The sequence below is a fragment of the Salvelinus namaycush genome, chromosome 28 (assembly GCF_016432855.1).
Source record: "Salvelinus namaycush isolate Seneca chromosome 28, SaNama_1.0, whole genome shotgun sequence".
NCBI lineage: Eukaryota > Metazoa > Chordata > Actinopteri > Salmoniformes > Salmonidae > Salvelinus > Salvelinus namaycush.
In genome coordinates this window covers 33145578-33166662 of record NC_052334.1, presented here as the reverse complement: position 1 = coordinate 33166662, position 21085 = coordinate 33145578, and the positions used below count along the sequence as shown (strand labels likewise).

The 21085-nt window shown below is 42.2% G+C and overlaps 1 protein-coding gene across 1 annotated transcript in view; it reads right to left on the bottom strand.

Annotated features, from left to right (window-relative positions):
• The window catches only part of LOC120023793, a 29436-nt gene extending 10009 nt beyond the window's left edge, over positions 1–19427 (bottom strand). Inside the window, exons 1-10 of the mRNA XM_038967906.1 lie at positions 19267–19427; positions 18345–18483; positions 13986–15373; positions 10610–11769; positions 7650–10345; positions 4660–4698; positions 3455–3573; positions 2911–3225; positions 768–894; positions 619–654 (exon numbers count right to left, since the gene is read on the bottom strand). Of these exons, the coding sequence (XP_038823834.1) occupies positions 619–654; positions 768–894; positions 2911–3225; positions 3455–3573; positions 4660–4698; positions 7650–10345; positions 10610–11769; positions 13986–15373; positions 18345–18483; positions 19267–19283 (6036 nt within the window). The 5' untranslated portion in view covers positions 19284–19427. The remainder of the gene's footprint in view (positions 1–618; positions 655–767; positions 895–2910; positions 3226–3454; positions 3574–4659; positions 4699–7649; positions 10346–10609; positions 11770–13985; positions 15374–18344; positions 18484–19266) is intronic.
• Positions 19428–21085: the final 1658 nt, after the last annotated feature.

The following is a 21085-nucleotide window of genomic DNA, read 5'->3' as shown; positions in this document are numbered from 1 at the left end:
GGTACTTTTTCCTTACCTATAAATCAATCATATGCTTGAATGGATACACAAATGTTCAGCACATACTGGGCCAGACAACTACATTATCAGCCTCTTGAAATGCATAAACTGTGCTTGCATATTTCTACATTTTAGATTGACTATTGAACTTGACCTAAACAAACAGCTCTACTGGTAACCACAGGCCTGTCTTCTGGGTTAGACAGAGAGAGTGAGAGCATGCAGAGACAGCACACGGGTGCCATGTGTCCATAGAGCTGCCAGTGCACACATAGTTCTCTCACTAGTCACTGGCCAATTCACCTGCAACAACAGGCCTGTCTGTCTGATTCACAATGGACAGATTTGATAAGGCAGAGGATTTAGGATGGCAGCGGTGCTATAATAATATGCCATGTCATCATATCATAGCTTGTCTTCAGCCATGTCACAAGAATAACATTTTACAAGCCTTTGGTTATTATGAGTTTTGTGATAAGAGGCTCTTGCAGTTGTTGAAACTTCCCACTGTCATTCACTGACTGTATGTTTATTTTTTTCACCCTTAAACATTGATGTAAATATGAATGGCCATGGAAATAGCTATAAAACAGAAGAATTCACAGAGGGGAAACGTACCTTTACTTCATTAGAATGCTCCACCTTTATCCCACCCTGTAAGACACGGAAAACCACACAGTAGGCTTTTAACATCATAAAGATAAAACAGTAGAAGCTATATGGGGAAAGTGATTTTCAGAAAATAAGTAAGAATGCCATAATGATACCATTTTGAGGGGTTTCAGAGATCCGATGAAGGGCTGAGGGAATCCCCAGGCCTCTGGACAGGGATACTCTCCCACCTCCAACACCGCTAGCAGACCCCCAAACTCTGGGTCACCATACACCAGCCAGCTACAGGACGGGGAAAAGGCCCACACACACACACGCACCGCATACAAAGATTAGACACTAAGTGATGTACATCACACCTTTGTTTTTCAGCTCCCATGTAAATATTAATAAAAATAAAAAATCCCAATACAAGTTCAGGGTGTTAGCCCCGTGATTCTCCTTCACACCTGAGAAGACAGACATGAGTAGATATCCTAAACTATATCTAAAATGACGATATATGTGACTCGTTTCAGGAAACTAGACGTATGTTGCACGTCACTACTTCACAGGAGAGCCATTTGAACGCAAACTTTTTTTAATTTTGATCAAAATTCGTTTTTTGGCAGAAATGCCTTCTGGAAAATGTGAACTTCATGTGTCTTAATAACAAACATGTTTGTCATCTGTAAATAGGAAAACAAATTGTTAAATTACGAGCCTAGTTGGTTTAGCCACAGAAAAAGCAAGCAACCTTTCCACTAGTCATGATTTGCTGAGATTATGACTGGGCTGGACATGCCAAGAGATGAATTCTGATTGGTCTGCCATGTAGGACACTTCTGTCTATTTGAGCTGGTCAGTAACGTTATGTGTAGGTAATCCTGTCTAATGCGGCTTTTAAAATATATATATATTGCATAGTAGAAATACACAAGTGTTGCTCTCCACTTTCTGGAGGACCAAGTTTTGAAATCAGTGGAATTAGAGTATGATACCTAAGGAGATGGAGAAAACACCTGTCTCCAGATTACATCTTCAAACAAAGGGCAACCATGGCATCCGTGACAGAGGGAGAAGCGTCCATCCATACAGGTGATTATTCGTATCTCAGAGCCATTTGCTTTGCTAGTTATAGCCTTGACATTGAACCTGGTTGGTTAGCTACCTGCAGAATCATGCAGGGTAGTAACGTTCATGAGTTGGGATTATGGTTCATTGTTTAGCTAGCTAGCTAGCTAGCTAGCTACATGTCTTAACAAAAGACTCCACTATGCAAGTAACAATTTCAATAGAATGGTAAGGATGTCATTACAACAACTGTTGATAGATGTAGCTGGTAAATTTGTTCTGGCTATCTACTCCGATTTCAGAGCACTCTCATCTAAGTGTGCCAGAGCGCAGAATAACTGACAAATTTACAAACGCTCTGGATAACATAAAAACAGCCTAACCAGCTCTACTAGGGCGAGTAAAATGGTCAGAGTAAGCTGTTCTCGCATTTGTGTCTGGTAGTAGCTAGCAAGCTAACCAACGTTAGCCAGCTAGCTCGGGTGCTTGACTGCTGTAGTTAAGACAGAACGCTTGGATCAACCCTTAAAGAGATGGGTTGGGCTAAAGCTTAAAAGGGTGTGAACGATGCTGAATGGGTGTAGACAAAGAGGTCTCCAGTAGGTGTACCAAAACAGTCAAAGGCCATTTTCTCAAAAGTGAGGTTACAAGTTTATCAACTTTCAAAGCAGAATTACTTTCCCATTGTTCCTCAACTGTAGTGTATGAAATACAATTTTCTAGCTCTGAGTCTCTACTTTTATCCAATGTAAAAAGCACCCTTTCAAATTTTGCTACATTAGACCGAATCGAGCCGGTCGGTCACATACTGTATATAAAATCACCAAGGTAACTACTGTATATAGAAAACAACAATAGTTTGTGTGACTGAGTGAAAACATCTAACTGCAGGTTTAAGTCACTCCGACAAACAAACAGGCCAGCCTACATTCCACTGAGGAAAGAGAAGATGCCAGACCAATACACTCTCAGGTCTTATTGTGTATTTCATATGACACGGTATATCTAAAGTGACGTAAGCTCCGTCTATGAGAAGAGTTGCCAACAATAACGCATACACAAAATAGTGAGTGAACATGCAAAATGATAGTTTGCAAACTGTTTCATCCATTTCAACACGCTTTTGAGCAATAGCAAGCCTGCTGGGGCGATGTAGTACAGTATACTGGATTCAATTTAATATTAAAGCAATATCTGGACTATGATTTGGACCTTCAACCTTGTTGGTATGAGGGTAGAACTTACACTCCAGAGTGGACCTTGATGGAGCCGGTGTTCTGTATGTTCCCATAGGAACAGATCTCGATGGTGTCGTCACAGAATGATGACATCCTCCCCAGACCATTCACCTCAGTGTACAGGTCAATCTGAGGTAAACTGTAGTCCCTCACTGCCAGGCGGATGGATCCGATGATCATGGGTGAAGTTGGGACAGGCTGATCCATCTGGTCCAGTGCCCCTGATGTCACCTCCTCTGCCCACACGTTGACCAGCTCCATGGGTCCCTCCTCCAAGGCGATGGTCCGCCCCTGGAACCCTGGCTTCTCATATAGCAGCCAGCTACACAGACAGGAAGTGATGACACACAGAGGCATGTTCATAACAATGACAATATGTTTAGAGTTGCTGTCATGCTTCGTTAATATGAGACATTCATCAATTCATAAAGGATTGTGTCAAGTTAATAAGATTTTTATGTGTGTGAGATTTTTATTAATCTAAGCATTTATTGATGGAATAAAGAGTAAGGGAACGAGGGAAGAATGTTGTCCCCCACAAACAGTCTTACCATCCCCTGATGACCCTGACTGAGATGACAGGAGACAGCTTCATCATGGAGGCATCCTCCACGTCACCAAACACCTCGTAGGCCACTCCTTCAAACTGAGCCTGCTCATGGAGCACTATCTACAACAGTAAGTAGAGATTGACAGTAAGTATATCTCATGGTCATTACATGTGACACTTGGTGGTTGTATCATGGCCACTTGTAACTTCTTAAACACACTAAGAAAAGAGGGTTCCTCAAGGGTTCTTTGAGAAGGGTGATTGTTCTATGTGGAACCATAATGACTCAAATAACCCTTTGAGCCCTTCAATGTTTTTTTGCAGTTCAGAAAAGGGTTATTTCCTGTTTTAGTGATAATTAAAGTTATATCTTTTTGCACAACCGTGAGTGAGTGTCATTCCAGTTGATCTAATCTGTTACATATTAAATATGACTATGGCCAGTGATGGTGCCTTGTGAAAAACTCATGTATGGCCTTGCGTCAATTGAGAACTGTTGTCTAAATGAGTGGTGTGAATGAATTCTCCTCAGGGACACCCAGCCGTTCCAGAGCTAGCACACGCACACCTGATTCAACTTGTCATTAACACAATAAGGACACCTATGTTTTTTTACAATATATTACGGCTAACCAGAATAAAAAATCCTGATGGTTCTTCAAAGGTTTTGTAGATTGAGAATGTTTCTTTATAAAACCATTCTCCATAAAGGTTCTGTAAAGAACCATTCAAAACGGTTTTATATAGCACCAAAAAGGGTTATAACGATAGCGGAACCCTTTTTGGTGCTATATAGAACCTTTATTTATTGGTTCTTTATAGAACCTTAGGAAATGGTTCTTTAAATCACCATAAAGGTTCCATTTAGAACATTATGAGCATGGTTACTTATAGAACCTTAAAAAAACGGTTCTATGTAACACCAAAATGGGATCCACTATCGTTACGAGCCAAATAGCCCTTATTTGGCACTATATAGAACCATTTGTTTTTAGTGTGTAAAATAGAATTGAATACTGCAGATGTTGTTTTATTAAATATCTTTCCAGATTATCAGCATACAATAAGAAAAAGTATATGAGAGTAAATCATTTAGAACTCTCCAAAACACCACGAGGTGTATACCTTGCATCATATTATAATATCAGTGTGTTACTGTAAAACACTGGATATTGGATAGCTAGTTTAATGTAAAGTCAACTGTACCTTCCCAGGCCGTTTATGAAACCCTCTCGCTTCTGGAATCTGCAAAGGGAAAGAGAGCATGCTGTCTTTCATTTTCTTCTGAGGGACTGGGGGGTGGAAAAGCAGAAGTATCCTGTGTATTTCCTGTACTCCCGACAAAACTATGGACCGCCTCCAGATAAAAATAACTCAAAAGACTAGCAGTTAAAAATTTGCCAGCTTAAAAACATCAATAGTTAGTCATCTACACTGTATTTGGTGTGTAAGAAAAAAACATTGTTGGTCTACACCCACTGCTTGCTGGGAAAGAAGTAAGATGGCAATCATGGCATCTGGATCATATAAACAGAACAGCATGAGAGAAGTAGGGCTATTCGCATGTTGATAAAAACTGGTGCACAAAATGAGGTCGTTCTGGACGTATATGAAACATTTATTGTGAAGAATGCCTTTTCTTCTCCTTGTAAACAATGTATGGCTTGTTTCTAAGAGACATAACTTGTAAAGATCTAAAACTTGTGAATGGATTTCAACATTCCAAAAGAAAAAGATGGACCTGAGGTGATTTAGTGATGTGTTGCCCTGGGGATAGATAATACTGTCACTGCCAGGACTTTGTACAAGGTGAACCGTTTCTGAAGGACCTGCCCAGCCCATAAAATAATGCCTTGCAGGTCAAAACGCATTCAGTTGTTAAAGTGAATTATCAGATTGAAGCAGTAAAGCAGTGACGGTACTGAGCGAATATAATATAAGCAGGTAGAGACAACCATAGCTATACTAAACGGTCAAAAGTTTTAGAACACCTACTAATTTTTCTTTATTTTTACTATTTTCTACATTGTAAAATAATAGTGAAGACATCACAACTATGAAACAACACATATGGAATCATGTAGTAACCCAAAAAAGTTTTAAACAAATCAAAATATATTTTATATTTGAGATTCTTCAAATAGCCACCCCTTGCCTTGATGACAGCTTTGCACACTCTTGGCATTCTCTCAACAAGCTTCATGAGGTAGTCACCTGGAATGCATTTCAATTAACAGGTGTGCCTTCTTAAAAGTTAATTTGTGGAAATTCTTCCCTTCTTAATCATTTGAGCCAATCAGTTGTGCTGTGACAAGGTAGGGGTGGTATACAGAAGATAGCCCTAATTGGTAAAAGACCAAGTCCATATCATGGTAAGAACAGCTCAAATAAGCAAAGAGAAAGACGGTTAGTCATTTCGGAAAATTTCAAGAACTTTGAAAGTTTCTTCAAGTGCAGTCGCAAAAACCATTAAGCGCTATGATGAAAATGGCTCTCATGAGGACCACCACAGGAATGGAAGACCCAGAGTTACCTCTGCTGCAGAGGACAAGTTCATTAGAGTTACCAGCCTTTTTGGTTCCAACCACCATGTATGTCTTTGTGAGACAGGGTGTGGGTGAACGGATGATCTCCGCATGTGTATTTCCCACCGTAAAGCATGGAGAAGGAAGTGTTATGGTGTGGGGGTGCTTTGCTGGTGACACGGTCAGTGATTTATTTAGAATTCAAGGCACACTTAACCAGCATGGCTACTACAGAATTCTGCAGTGATACGCCATTGCATCTGGTTTGGGCTTAGTGGGACTATCATTTGTTTTTCAATAGGACAATGACCCAACACACCTCCAGGCTGTGTAAGGGCTATTTTACCAAGAAGGAGAGTGATGGAGTGCTGCATCAGATGATCTGGCCTCCACAATGCCCTGACCTCAACCCAATTGAGATGGTTTGGGATGAGTCGGGCCGCAGAGTGAAGGAAAAGCAGCCAACAAGTGCTTAGCATATGTGGGAATTCCTTCAAGACTGTTGGAAAAGCATTCCAGGTGAAGCTGGTTGAGAGAATGCCAAGAGTGTGCAAAGCTGTCATCAAGCCAAAGGGTGGCTATTTGAAGAAACTCAAATATAAATATATTTTGATTTGTTTAACACTTCTTTGGTTACTAAATGATTCCATATGTGCTATTTTATAGTTTTGATGTCTTCACTATTATTCTACAATGTAGAAAATAGTAAAAATAAAGAAAAACCCTTGAATGAGTAGGTGTTCTAAATCTTTTGACCGGTAGTGTGTGTCTTAATCATACACTTCTCTATTGTCTCTATGTAAAATAACTTCTAAATCTAGTCAAAGTAGGGGAGACCGGGGTTGGTGTCACACTTTTTACTCTTGTGCGTATTTCTCAATACCAGTGTATCATACAATACTATTTTCAATATTCGGAGAAAGACCAAGGTCTTGGATTAAAATGGGATCCATTTTTATCCTAATATCTTACCCCAACATAATCCATCAAATACTCTGACTACTTCTGACAACCAGACCCATCACGGGGCTAGATGTCACACAGTATGCTGGTGGTTGTTTGCTAGTAGCATCTTCCTTTTGTAACAGCAAATGAAGCAATATAGCATAAATAGTCTTAGAAATAGCCGAGCCTTTCTTTGATCGAACAATATTCCTAACAAAATTCAGCATTTTATGCCGTGAGAATTTCATGTGACATTTTGAGTACATTTGTGACTGAAAAAATGTGTGTGAGAGAGAGGCAAAGAAGGGAACTTTTTATATCACAAGCACAAAAGAGCTTGGGATTTGTTATAACGGAGTTGATAGTGACAACCAACCCCACATTCCATGTGACAACCATCCCCAACCACCGGCTAATTAAGACGCTAGTTACCACATGGCCTAGGAACTCCGAAATAAGAACTTTTCAACAAACATAACTGTTGGATACAGAATACAAGGATCTTTTTCTAATATTTTTTTTTACCTATGAAAAAGAACACAAATTCCCGTCACTTCAATGTTTTGTCATCCTGACATAAATTGACCAACCTGTGAGAAAACCAACCCCGGTCTGCCCTACCTGGCTAAAGAGATTTTAGACAGATAAATAAAATAAGGTAGACACAGCAACAATGCAAAAACCCAAACTGTCAGTTGGTTTCATGCAGTCATCTGAGACTCTTACCTTTGTGTTGGCTGTAAGACCATTCAGGGGGGCCTGTGGGAGGTGGTTATCGGCTGAAAGATGTCCTAACGTAAGTCCATTTACGCCCACATTTAGAGGAGGAAGTCCAGCACCCTGACCTAGGTCCATTACAGTACTAACCAAAGCACTCTGTGTAACATTACTCTGTGAAGCTCCTTTGTCTTTCCTGAGATATTTCTCCAGGTGATCTGGTAGCTTTAGCTCAGTGAATGAGGGCAAAGAAGGAGATGAAGAGGGACTGATTATTGACTCACAAGCTGCACCCACACCCACAAGCAGGCCTGGATCCATACCGCTCCCGCCCGCCCTTCCTGGCACTGTGCCCTGGGTTGTAAGAGAAGGAGGAGCACCATTAGAGACTGAGGAGGAAGGATCCCTGTTGCCCTTTCCGGAAGTCTTGGGGGAACTCAACAATTTGGACAGTATGGACATCCTTCCAAGCCGCGACGAGAGCTGCCCGGTTTCTTCTCCTTTCCCTTGCTCCTCTTCCTTCTCTACCTCCCTCTTCACTTCTACCTTCACTTCCACCTCTCCATCCTTACTGTCAGTTTGATACTCTGGTTTTCTCAGGGCTCTAGATGGAGACTGGAGAGCTTTGTAGAGAAGGCTACCCTCTGCTCTATTCTGTCTTGTCTGTGTCTTCTCCTCCCTGTGAGGTTGTTTCTTTATCAACATGGCCGGGGTTACTTTATCCTTCGTCCTCTTCTTCAGGCCAAACTGAAAGCCCTCAGCATCAAAGGGGTTCTCGAAGCGGTCCTCCTTGATGGCGGGCAGAGCAAAGGGGGGTGAGGGGGTCTTGGGATGACTGTGGTGCCTCTTGGAGGGCAGGGAAAAGGGGGTGCCCAGTTCCTTTATGCTTCTGATGAAGTCCTCCACATCGTCAGACTCAGCCAGACTCTCATCCTCGCTGGCTGAACAGTCCAGCCTCCTCTTGGTCTCCCTCTTCTGCTCCCGCTTGGATCTGTGCTCCACATCTAACCAGCTGGAGGGAGAGGCCTGTTTCAAAGGGAGAGGTTTAAGGGGAGAGGGGTGCTTCAGAGAAGTTGGCGGCTGAAGAGGCAGTTCAGTATTGGGGGTTGCTTTTCTAGTTTTAGGGGTTTCTTTGAGGACCAAGACCTTCTCATCCTGAGATTTTGTGCTTATGGTTTTTGATTCCTGTTTTGTGTTTAATATCTTAAAGACTGTGTTTTTAGTCACTCCTTCACTTGGTCTATCTTCTTGTTTTGTCACCTTCTCCTTCTTTTCCTTAACCTTTGTGGTTATGGACTTTGATTCCTGTTTTGCGTCCATCTTAGTTATGGTACTCTTATTGGCTGCCTCATGGGGTTTGTCCTCTTGTTTCTTTCCTTTGTGTGGCTGCCTATGTGCATTTGCCAAATTATGTGTCAGTGAAGGTACCTCTTTGTTCAGTTGGGCCTCTCCATTTTCAACTGTTTTCTGAACAATCCCACCCTTTGTTAGAATATCTGAGACCTTCACTGGCTCTCCCTCCTTCTGTACTTCACTCTCTTTCCTAGAAACTATGGATATATCAGAAACTATGGCATTACCAATAGGTACTATATCTGGGGTTTGAACATTAGCTAGTGCCTGTGATCTTTCCTCCAAGCCAATCAGATTTGGCTGTGTTGCCATATTGTGACTATCTCCACTTTCAACCACAGTGGAGGCATCTTTGGGTGAGCTTTCCTTAGCTTCATCCAGGCCATTCTCCACAGGCTGATTCGTACTACCTATTTCCTCTCCAGCACCAGATATGAGCTTCTCTGATGCTGTAGAGGTATTGTCCTTGCTCTCATTACTCTTCTGATTGGTTCGGGTGTCAGTGTCAGTATGAATGCGGTCAGTAACTGCAGGCTTGGTAGATGTATCTATTACTTCCTCATGGGTAGGTGTGCCTGAGGCAGACACAATGGGGCTTGGTTCAGATGGGTGTTTCTCCACAACGACACCTGGCTCTACATTACCTGTCAGCAGCTGTGGTGTATCTGTTAAGGCTTCCACATAGTCACTGTCAATCTCTGATGAGAGATCTAAGGGTGGTTTGGTTTGATGTTTCTGTGTAGTAGAGGTAGTTCTGACTGACAGGGATTTTTCTTGTGCAATTTCCGATTTTGCATCCAGTTTTGTTTCAGGTGTACTACTACTGCTGTCCTTCAGTGATTCCGTCGTTCCAGTGATTGCTGGTTTATCTGTTTGATATTTTACAAGCTCAGTGCTACAGTCTGCTCCTAGTGAGGAGCCTGTTACTGGTTTGGTTTGTTGATCTTCTATCGGAGAGTTATCTGTGATCAGCGACACATGATCTTGTACAGATGTAGATTGTGTTTCAGATAGTGTTTCAGAGTTCACAGTTTGCTCAAATTTCTTAAGGGGTTTGCTGCGTTTTCCTTTAGGGGGGGTTTTCTGACGCAACATCGGAAGCTTGCTAGCCACAGTAACAGAATCACTTGGATCTTTCACTGGACTTTTCAAACTCCCAGCATCCTCAGCAGTCTTGTTCATGGTGGGAGATGTGATGTTACTCTGCTTCTTCAGTCTAAGGAAGGCAGGTTTCTCTGACTTGGTTGGTACCAGTGCGGGAGAGGTGGGTGTGTCACCATCGTCATGTGGAGTGCTCTTATTAGAGGGCTGTTGGGACAAGTTTGTTGGCAAAGGGCAAGGCAGCTTGCTTCCTGTTGGTGATACATTAGTTAGTCAGACAATTCGTATAACGGTGTGTTGGTTCGTTTTTAATCATACGATGCAAAATGAGAGCTATCCCTCTATAAAATATGTGAAATGTACAATACTTCAAGTCCATCAAAGCAATTAAACAATTCTGAAACATTACCACTACTAAACACACAGCTAAAGTGTGTTAGCTAGACAGATGCCATAAGCAAGCAGAGAATCTTATCAATACCACATGTTTAAAATTCATGACACATTTGTCTTACCCTTCTCAGGTTCAGGGATCAGGGTCTCATCTGTGGGCCTTTCCTCTGGGCTGGAAAGCTCCTGCTGCTTTGGACTGGTTGGTGTGGAAGGCCTACTATTGACACCTGATGCTCTCTCAGTGGTTTTGGTCTTTTTACTGCCTGTGTCGATGGTTTGGGGTTTGCCATTTTTCACCTTTCTGACCAAAGAGTTGTCAGGGGCTTTGGGTAACCGACTCTTTGGTATCATGCTGCTGTTGTTGCTGTCTGGGTGTGTGGGAGTCTGTTTTTTCACATCTTTGGGTTCCCTTGTTTTGGCAGTGGTAGTGTTGTCCTCTGGGTCATTCTCCAGTCCATTGACCAGGTTAACCTTATCTGAACTCTCTTTGCTCTTGTCTTTGCTGAACTTCACAGGTGACATGAGTGGTATTTTAGTAGGTGAGACCTCTTCTGACTTAACAGGCACAGAAGTTTGTTTTTCTCCTGAACCCACTCCCTTCACCTCCTCAACAATAAGCTTTGTGCCTGTTTTCATCATTAAATGTTTAGGCTCAGGAGTTTTCTGTTGTTTGGAACCAGCCACAGGCACAAACTCTGAAACATCAACCACTGAGGTTGTGTCTGGTGATACTGGGGGTTTCGATGCAGATTCTGATAATGACTTTTTGGGGATTCTCGACTTGGGGCTGTCGGTGACCTCTGTTTTTCCTGCAATGAGTTGACCCTTTGATGTAGACGGCATAACCTCTGTTTTCTCGCCGCCATCTTTAGTTGTCCTTTGCGATGGAGCCTCACTAGAAACCCCCGACTTTCCACCATCTGTGAGACCCTTTCCCTTAGCCATGCCCAGGCCAGCTTTGGACTTGGGTCCAACAGAAGGAGATGGGCTCTTTAACCGACTGGCAACATGTCCTACTTCATCCCCTGATTTAGACGGGGTGACCTGGGGCATCCCCTGACCTCTAACCCCTGAACCCCCAGTGTTAGGCTGTGTTTTGCGTCCTGGCATGGTTGTGGTTGGAGAGGCCTCATCCAGATCTGGGGTTGGGGAACTGTCTACAGCTTTGGGCTCATGGTGGCTTAGGTCAAAGTCTGTACCCTCAGTTATCTCTCCCACAGAGATGATACAGTCATTGTTTGGTTCCTTGAGATTTACATTCACCTTTTTGAGGCTTGGCAGCCTGGAGAGAAAAGATAGAAAAATAGTGAGTAGCCCTTTCCTGCAGTCAGTGACCAAAAGCTCCCTCTTTCGCCTCATGGGTAGAATGTTATTTATATTTTTATTTTATTAATAAAGATTATAAAAATTTATAAAACATTTCTATGTCAAACAGTTTGGTTATATTTCAGTCTTCTGTGATGTATATGAAGTGTAATATTGGGAAGCAAACTCAAAATGGAACACATTTCACCTCTATATCTGACATGGTACAGGTGTCTTCTTTTTTTAAGCCCATAACCATGTGTGTGAGGTGTACACTTTTGTTTTAAAGTAGATTTGTTTAAGACTACCAAGAATCACTCTGCGTGATCCTGATTTAGCCCACTGCAGTAAAAGGTTAACTTTGAGGGGAGGAGGGGAAAACAATTTAGTGTGCAGAATAAACTTGTCACCACAAACATGTGTGCTTGTTAAACTCAGGTAACATGACATTGATGCTACCTGATTTATACATTCAACTTTAAAATATATAAACACATTCTTCAGATAAAGAAAAACAGCCTTTAGCAACACCCATAAGTGCAAATTGAAACTGAAATAAATCTTTCTGCTCTGTGTAACTTGACAAAACAGTTTTTTCTAAACTGCTCTTAATTAAAACTTCCAGCAATGCAGAACATCCCCTCGGGTATCAGTAGAACAGTAGAAATTTGATTCCATTGAGGTACAGTATAACAATAGTTTTAATCTAAAGACAGGCTTTTCTACCTGAATAGGATACAACTAAATACATATTCCTTGTGACAATACTACATCTGAAAGATGGATATCAGAATGGCATGCCTTACTTTTATCAGCATTGTATTGTTTCTATTCAGTAACCTTTTTAGTCAAACAAAGTGAGTGACTTGTGGTCACCTTCAGAGTAACTTTCGTCATGAGTCATCTTTCAGGATGGAAATAACGCCTGAAGTAAACACAGCCCAGTGGTCACAGATGTGTATTCCACATTGGTTTAAAGTAATTTCATTGAAATGACGTGGAAGCAATGTTGAATGAACCAATGAGTGCCCAGTTTGAGATGCCCTCCATTTTGATTGAAATATAACAACAGCTCATATGAACAAACTATTTTTTTATTTTCTTTCAGTGATTTTAATTAGCAGGTTACATCTCATGCAATATATATTATATTTTACACGTCCTACCTTTATCTACGATGAATGTTCTGTTTACAAACTTCTGCTTACTCCAGTAAAGTGTCCTCCAAAATAACTAGTGTGAAATGTTACAGTAAAATTACAGTTGTTTTAAGACAATCTTGGTTGGGCTGAACATTTATGATATTTTCTCTTCAGAATCCCCTGTGCCAGAGGACACAGTTAACAATCTTAACCATATTGTTAAGATAATAGGCTTTGCATCAGTGGTACAAATGTAGGATCTTAATTTGATCACTCTTTTGTTGCTGAGAATGTTCCTGCACAGCAGCAAATGCAAACCTGTAGTGTATTTGAGGTATAAAAAGGCTTCTAAAGTTTGGAATTTCCACTTTAAAATGTCAGACTTGATTTGCCCTACCAAAAATGTAAATTCATTATAATCCACATAATAATTCATATTTCCTGTTGCTGCAGGATTATTTTCCTGCTGTATCAAACTGGCTCAAATAAAGATCCTACATTTGAAGCTGTCATGGTCATTGCTAGCATAATTTAACAAAATTCTTATTAGCTTGGTAAAAGGAACAGTTGCTCATGAGTTTACTTGTTGCATTATTCAAATAACTGCTGCATCATGATTTATTTGCCACTGAATTACAGTATACTACAATATTGAAATGGTTCCCCTGTATTTTCTTTTCTTGCTCAACAGCAGACTCTTAACAATTTAGGGTAGCCTATTGACTCGGATGTAAAGACTGACTGACTGTGCACAGTATATTGTGACGAATACATAAGATATTGTTGTACTGTATAGTCAATGGCCTACCGTACATACAGTAGTCTTGTCAGTATCATTCAGTCAAAGTAAAGTATTAGTACTGTAGGTGAACATTTTAATGACGCAGGAGTTTTTCAGCTGTGTAACCAACTGTTCTTATTGTTCTCCTTTGGCACAAAAAGACATGGGAATACACAGGTTAGGTTGCACACCTCTCTCTCTCTGTCTCCATCTCAAGGATCAAAGTGCTCATTAAAAAGACTCCCAAAAAAGTGAAATAAAGACACTTACAGTTTCACCTCAGACTTCTGAGGAATCTTTGAAGCCAAGTCTACGATGTCATTCTTTTTCAGCTTTCTCTCTGTCTGCTCATCCCCATCAAAACTGGGCTCAGGGCTCACATACACCTTCTTAGTGAAAAGCTTCTCACTGTGGGACAGTTTCACACTCCTGCGCTTTTCCTCTTTGCTCAGGGCCGTCTGATCCTCTAGAGGGGGGCTGCACTCGGAGTCTGTGGCTGGACTGGTCGCCTCTGGCCGGGCTGTGTTTGTTTCGGAGTCCTTGGAGACTGGTGCTGTGGATACAGCCAGCTCTGGCTCTCTGCCACCGGATACCGCTGAAAGGGTTACAGTGGCCAGGACACTGGCAGTATCAGTGTACTCCACAGGGGCCACAGTCACAGGTATGGGCTCTTCTCCCAGGTGTGTTTCCACCCACACAGGTTTGTGTAGCTTCGCAGGTGAGTCCCGCCTCGTCCCCTCTCCCCCAGGTAACGTCATCTGGCTGGGGGGAGCTGTTTCAGCCGTGCTGATGCTGGTGGGTTTCAGAGCCCTTCTCCTGCTCTTCTTCCCCATGGCTGGGCTGTTCTCTCCCTCCTCACCCTCTGGCTGTGGGTCTGAGGAGGACGGGGTGTGAGACTGAGAGCCTAGAGTCACTCCCAGCAGGTAACTCCCCTTCCCTCCAACAGATGTTTTCAGAGAGGTCTTTTTAGACTCGATGCCGAGAGAGATGACGTCAGTCTTAAGGTGAGATTGAGAGAGCTCAAACGACCTGAGGGTGGTTTGGATCACTGGGCCGCCCCACTCCAACCCCTCTCCGTCTTTCACAGTGGTTTGTTCCTTCAGATATACCTGCAGCCTCCTGCTCACCTCCTCCACCACGTCCTTAGTGAGGCCGAGCTCTGGGGCTTGCTCTGCTCCGGAGGGGGACAAGTTTGTGGGAGTCAGATTCCCAGAATTCCTGTCTGCCTCTCCGTCTGACTCTGCTTCCGCCCGGCTGATCCTGCACACCTGCACCTCCCTCACGCTGCCCCGGCCGCTGCTGTCACTGTCTGCAAACGGCAGGTCCTCTGTGTCCGCCACCACCAGAGAGGCTTGGAAGGATGTACTAGGGCTGGAGCTGCTACTGAACACTGACCCCTTCGCATGGAGCTCCGACAGACTCTCCAGCACTGGCCCAGCTCCCGCTTCCACTACCTCCCCCTCTTTCTGGGTAGTGGTGGTCCTCGGCCCGTCCTTCTGGTGGGGGGAGAGAGGAGAACCAGGGGACGAGGGAGAGATGGGAGAGCTAGGACCCAGCCAGGATCCATCCTCTGAGCCTACTGAGAGTGAACCACTCCGGCTCTTCTTCTTCTTGGTGGAAAATAAACTGCTGATGCGGTTAAACATTCCCTCCGAGCTCTGGGAGAAGACAGAGAGACAAAAAAATGAAAAATAAATACCCAGATGGAGAACAGACACACCTGTTGTTTTTGGCACAGCTATACAAATAGCCAGAGGTTGGGTCTCATCTCACTTCTTTCAGTCCTTGATATAATTTAGTACATTTACCTTAATATCCTTAACTATAACCTCGAAGATTAGGTAAATATTCTTGTCAAAATCAAACACCAGCCAAGCTGAATAGTGAAGATTTCTTTCTACTAACAGCCAGGTTGAACATGATCAGGTTGCTACAGCACCTGGGTAATGACAACATTGGAAGGATAGAACATTACAGGAACATTTCTGCGATGCCCACAAGTCAGTAACCACAGGTATTAAAACCCACTGCGGGATAGGTGGAATGAGAACCAACAAGGCAAACTAGGAATGGGAGGGTCATCAAATAATACTAGTTTGTAATAAGATCTATAAAGTATCATTGGATTAAATATCATATCTAAAAGCAAATACAATATATTTCTGTCTTATTCAAACTATACTTAGCCAGGTAAGTCAATAACGACATGGTCTGCTTGTTTCATTTAGCCAGGATAGTCCATTCAGTAACACTTGCCACTGTTTTCCAGGGAGACCTGGGTTCCATCGAATCAATAAAACATAAACAGCACATAAAAGTTGACTAGATAAAAACACAGGTGACACAGTAGCATACATAGAAAAGCACAGCACACTCTGCCTGTTTCCTAGTACAGGCTGGAACAGGATACAGATCATAACAAAAGATAATACACACTAACACAAAAAAAGGAGATCGCTGCATACCATTTTAGTGACACTTGCTGGGATTTAACCGGTAGATTTCCTTTCTTTAGAATCCCAACATACTGACCATATAACTGCACCACTCCAGCCCAGTTGACTACTCGCATATCAGCTGCAAAAAGTTAATGTTTATCAGCTTTCTACTTCCTGCTAAGCTGGGATAAGAGTCATAACGCCGCCAAATCCAACGATGTGGGGAAAAAAATGACCTTCACAGAGAGACCGACAGTCTGTGTGTGATGTATGTGTGTATCTGTATATGTCTAGCCTTGAGTAGACTATCAAACAAACTACAGTACATCGCTTCAGGGCATAAATCAATTTGTACTGCCAAGTACAGTGCAGCATATAGGCTATTGTGAAAGAGCTTTCACAGAGCAAACAACTCACAGGAATGAATGATCCAATGAGAATATATGGACACGGATGTCTGCCTAACAACCCCACCCTTCCTTCCTCAATCAAACTAAGCAAGTAAGTAGTCTGGAAACCTCTTTATCAATATAATAATACCATAGACATGAGAGCTACTTTCAGTTGGACTGAGACAAGGAAATAATACATCTCCTGTGGTTGGACGTAACACAGTATGGACATTTGCATACTTGCAAATCGCAGCATGTTTCAGTTGTGTACAGTATAAATGTTTTGACCAACTCTGACACATGCAAGGACACACATTTTGACCCTTTCCCTCTAAATTGACACAAGTTGAATGATTTACTGGTATTGTTTCATATGGACCTGTGCACATCCTTCATTCAGTAGTCGAAATGGTTTAACAGAGAAGAGTCTGGATCTCAACAGGACTTTTACCTAATACAAAATCCTGTTGAAACAGAGCTCATTGTTCCTTTGTTTCCAAATGGCCTCAGACAGGTCAGGAAACACATGAAAGGAGAAACCACAGACTTTGTGGTTACAGTACTGTACTCCAGTTTATGTTCCAAATTGTATGCCTGGCATAGAAATAAAAGTCTACCCCAGTAACCAGGTTTCCAGGAAAAACATAATTCTTCTTGAATGGCTGAACGTGCTCAATTATGTACTTGTAAAAGTTGGATGAATATTAATAGAACACAGAGTGAATCCTACCCCATTAATTACTCCAGGTTGGAGAACAGGTTGGACAAGTCTGTGACAATGGTGAATAACACAGTAAGAAATTCAATCCGAAAGAATCATTTCTAGCATGCCATTTCACCTAGGATATGTATGACATATTTGAATTTTACCCTTCGCCCCTTAATGATTTGTATGCAATTTGACAGGATGCTGAAAAAGAACAATCAGTCTTACATTCATCTCAATACCTCCAGGCATTGAAGAAAATGCTCATATAGATTGTTATTCTAAACCCAAATATTGCGTAATGCAAAGCTTTAGTATAAACGGAGTCATAAACTTATATTGAGGGGTCTGTCTGAAGAATTTCAGTTGCTGCATAAAATGTTTACGGGCAGTTAAAATCAATTACACTACAGGTGTAAATGACAATCTGTGCAAATGTGCAAATGACACAATCAATATGGATTTCCTTGGACATTGTAAAGACATTCTGCGGAGGATTTGTATATCTGGAATGCATCCTATGACCACACTACCTCTCCTGCAGCTGATGCCCTGCAAAGTGAGTCAATACTGCCCTCCTACGCAACCTTTTTATATGACTTATCAGCCAGGCTCAGTGCAAGCAGTAACAATCAGTAGTATGGGGTAAATGTCTAAGCTAAGAGACAGATTCTGTCACTCTCAAATTATTTTTTATCAAGTGTTATCAAGTGGGTTGGATATTAATCTAACCTCTCTGAAAGTCCTCTATGTTTGACACATACTTTGGACAATTGTAGAACTATGATAAACATGTATGGTACAGTATGATTAGCCACTACGTATACTATAGTCACATTTCATCATTCATCTCAACATCACTCTTAGATGAGTCTGTCCTAAGGCTAGCTGGCGCCATTGGCGTCGGCTAAAGGGGATCCTAATAAATTAAATAAAAAAATCCTAAAGGAGTCCAGATTGTCCTCACAGAAGGTAAAGAGGGGGTGGTTTGAAAGTACAATAATTCAGATACAGTATATAATGGATATTTCCTGATTAGTTCTCCACAACACAAAAGAGTACTCCTATTTGCCTCTACTATATTGTGACGTACCTTATTTCTGGACTTGGTGGGGCTGAGGCTGTTGAAGGCTGACATGTCGAAGCTGAACATGGAGTTAGCGTCCCTGTCTCTCTCCGTCCTGGTGCTGTTGACGCTGTACTCTGTCGACACACTCAGTTGATCAAAACTCCTGTCACAGAGAGAGAAAGATAGGTACTGTTAGGCTTAGAGCAGGCAGATCTTCTCACCCATTACCACTGATAACATGTAACTTTGTTCCTATCATCCTACTCGCTCAGCCTCTCTTTCTTTTCTTTCATATCCTTATCCTTTGACCCACAATCTGTCACACACATTCACAGACCCATGGCATGGCTGATTGTCCCACCCACCCATATGTTGTTGTTATCACATTAATGTTATATGACCTTGTCAAAATGAAAGGTACAAAAGTCCTGTCACCTCCCATGACTGCTTGACCCTCTGAAAATAATATCACCTGTAAAACAGAAAAGTATGGTTTTCTTAAACATCAACTTATCCAAGAAGAAAACGACAACCCTTGTGTTTCCTGTTTCAACTATGGCATCTGTTGTTCTCTTCACACACTGTGTACATACATGTACTGCAGTGCAGGAACAAACACAACCAAAAACATTTCCTGCCTCCAAATGAGGTGAGTCCATTAGAGCATTAATTGTAAGTGTTGACACCTTCATCATTCTCGGCAGACGACAACAACAACAATTATAGCAGAGAGAAATGGGACACTGGTCAGACGACATTCACTCCACACGGCTTAGTCACACCAGTGTGTGTGTGCAGCAGTTAGAATAGACAGCGTGGATTCTGGGACATGCGTGTGAAGAGGCACTGGTCTGTTTTCAGGAGGTTTTGCCTGTCATCACTATACCCAAAGGCTTTTAATTAAGTAGAATCTGTGTTGTCAATAGAAGCAGTTAGGCTAGCTCACCCACTGTGGCGTCCCATAATAGTGAGCTATGGTCATCACTCCCCGAATGCAGAATGGTCAACAGCATTCCTCTGTAGATACTGTAGATACGTGTGCAACACCAGGGGTGTTTTAAGAGGGGTGAAATGTTCCGAAATAATTAGGCTAGCTCACCCACTGTGGCGTCCCATAATAGTGAGCTATGGTAATCACTCCCCGAATGCAGAATGGTCAACCGCATTCCATTGTAGATACGTGTGCAACATCAGGGGTGTTTTAAGAGGAGTGAAATGTTCAGAAATAATTCAGCAATGTTGAAGATTAATCCAGTACCTAGAGAAACACTTTTCACATCAATCAATACGATAATGGTCTACACTATTCACTTACAATTTTATCTTCTACGTTCGGGAAGTTTCAGCCACCTAAACCCTTGCCAAGTGAAAATGGCTGGTCATGTGAATTTTTCACCACAAGAGGACGCTATGTTTGTTCCAAGATAGCTGGTATCACTGACCAGCATCTTCTGGCTTTATTATACCATCTATACCATCAGATTACATTTTCCTGACTTCAAAGTTGACTGATGAGTCATACAGAATAAGAATAAAACATCACACTGCCATTCTACAGAATCTATTGTTTCCCCATGACATATGTTTAGTTACCCTGGTCACGCCAACTTTGCCAACACTTTGAAGCCAGTCTCTTTGGTTAATGATTTACTGGTACAGTGACGTTGGGTAAACTGTGCAGAAAGGTGTGTCACAACATTCAGTCTATGAGCCATGAATTGGGAATGAACCAGGGATGTTTTTAATTCATGAGACATCATGCATGAATGTTTTCTGCAAAATTATGCTGAGTTTGCAAGACTTCCACGGAGGAAGCATCCAGCGCAGATGCATTCTCTTCGCGTCTACGTGAAGACGTCTGGCAGAGCATGATATCTCACATACACGGCTTGATATGAAAAGATCTGAAAGGATGACAATACATATGAATGCTAATTGCTTTCATTAGTTAAATAATGCATATTCACTATTCATTACATAGGCCTATCCAATGCAACAATGATGCACTAAGTTAATTTAAAGACCACAGAAACCATTAATAATTTTGCAGTTTGCAGACTCTTGACACAAAGCCAAGGCCCAAACCAACCAGCTCCAACCTGCATGGAGTCTTTCTCTGTTACATTTACATTTTAGTCATTTAGCAGACGCTCTTATCCAGAGCAACTTACAGTTAGCGCATTCATCTTAAGATAGCTAGGAGGGACAACCACATATCACAAGCATAGAAAGTACATTCTTCCTCAATAATGTAGCTGTCAGTAGAATCAGAGATAGAAGGGGGAGAGGGGTGTCAAGTGCAAGTGCTGGTTAAGTGTTCATTTTTAATTAATTTTATTTAAAAAATGCAGGGGGGGGGGGGGTCGAGGTGAGGAACAAGGTTATTTAAGATACTAGTAGTTTTTCAGATGTTTTCGGGAGATGGGCAGGGACTCTGCTGTCCTAGCTTCAGGGGGAAGCTGATTCCACCATTGGGGTGCCAGGACAGAGAAGAGCTTGGACTGGGCTGAGCAGGAGCGGACCTTCTGTAGGGGTGGGAGGGCCAAGAGACCTGAGGTGGCAGAACGGAGTGCTCGGTTTGGAGTGTAGGGTTTGAGCATAGCCTGAAGGTAGGGAGGGGCAGTTCCTCTTGTAACGCCATGCCAACTGATGTCACCCACACAGTACAGAGCTGTGGAGATAGCGCGTCTTCAGATCAGGCACAATTTTGCATAACAAGAGGAACCGGGTAGACTCGTAGGAAAAAAAATTGCTTTCTAAAACCG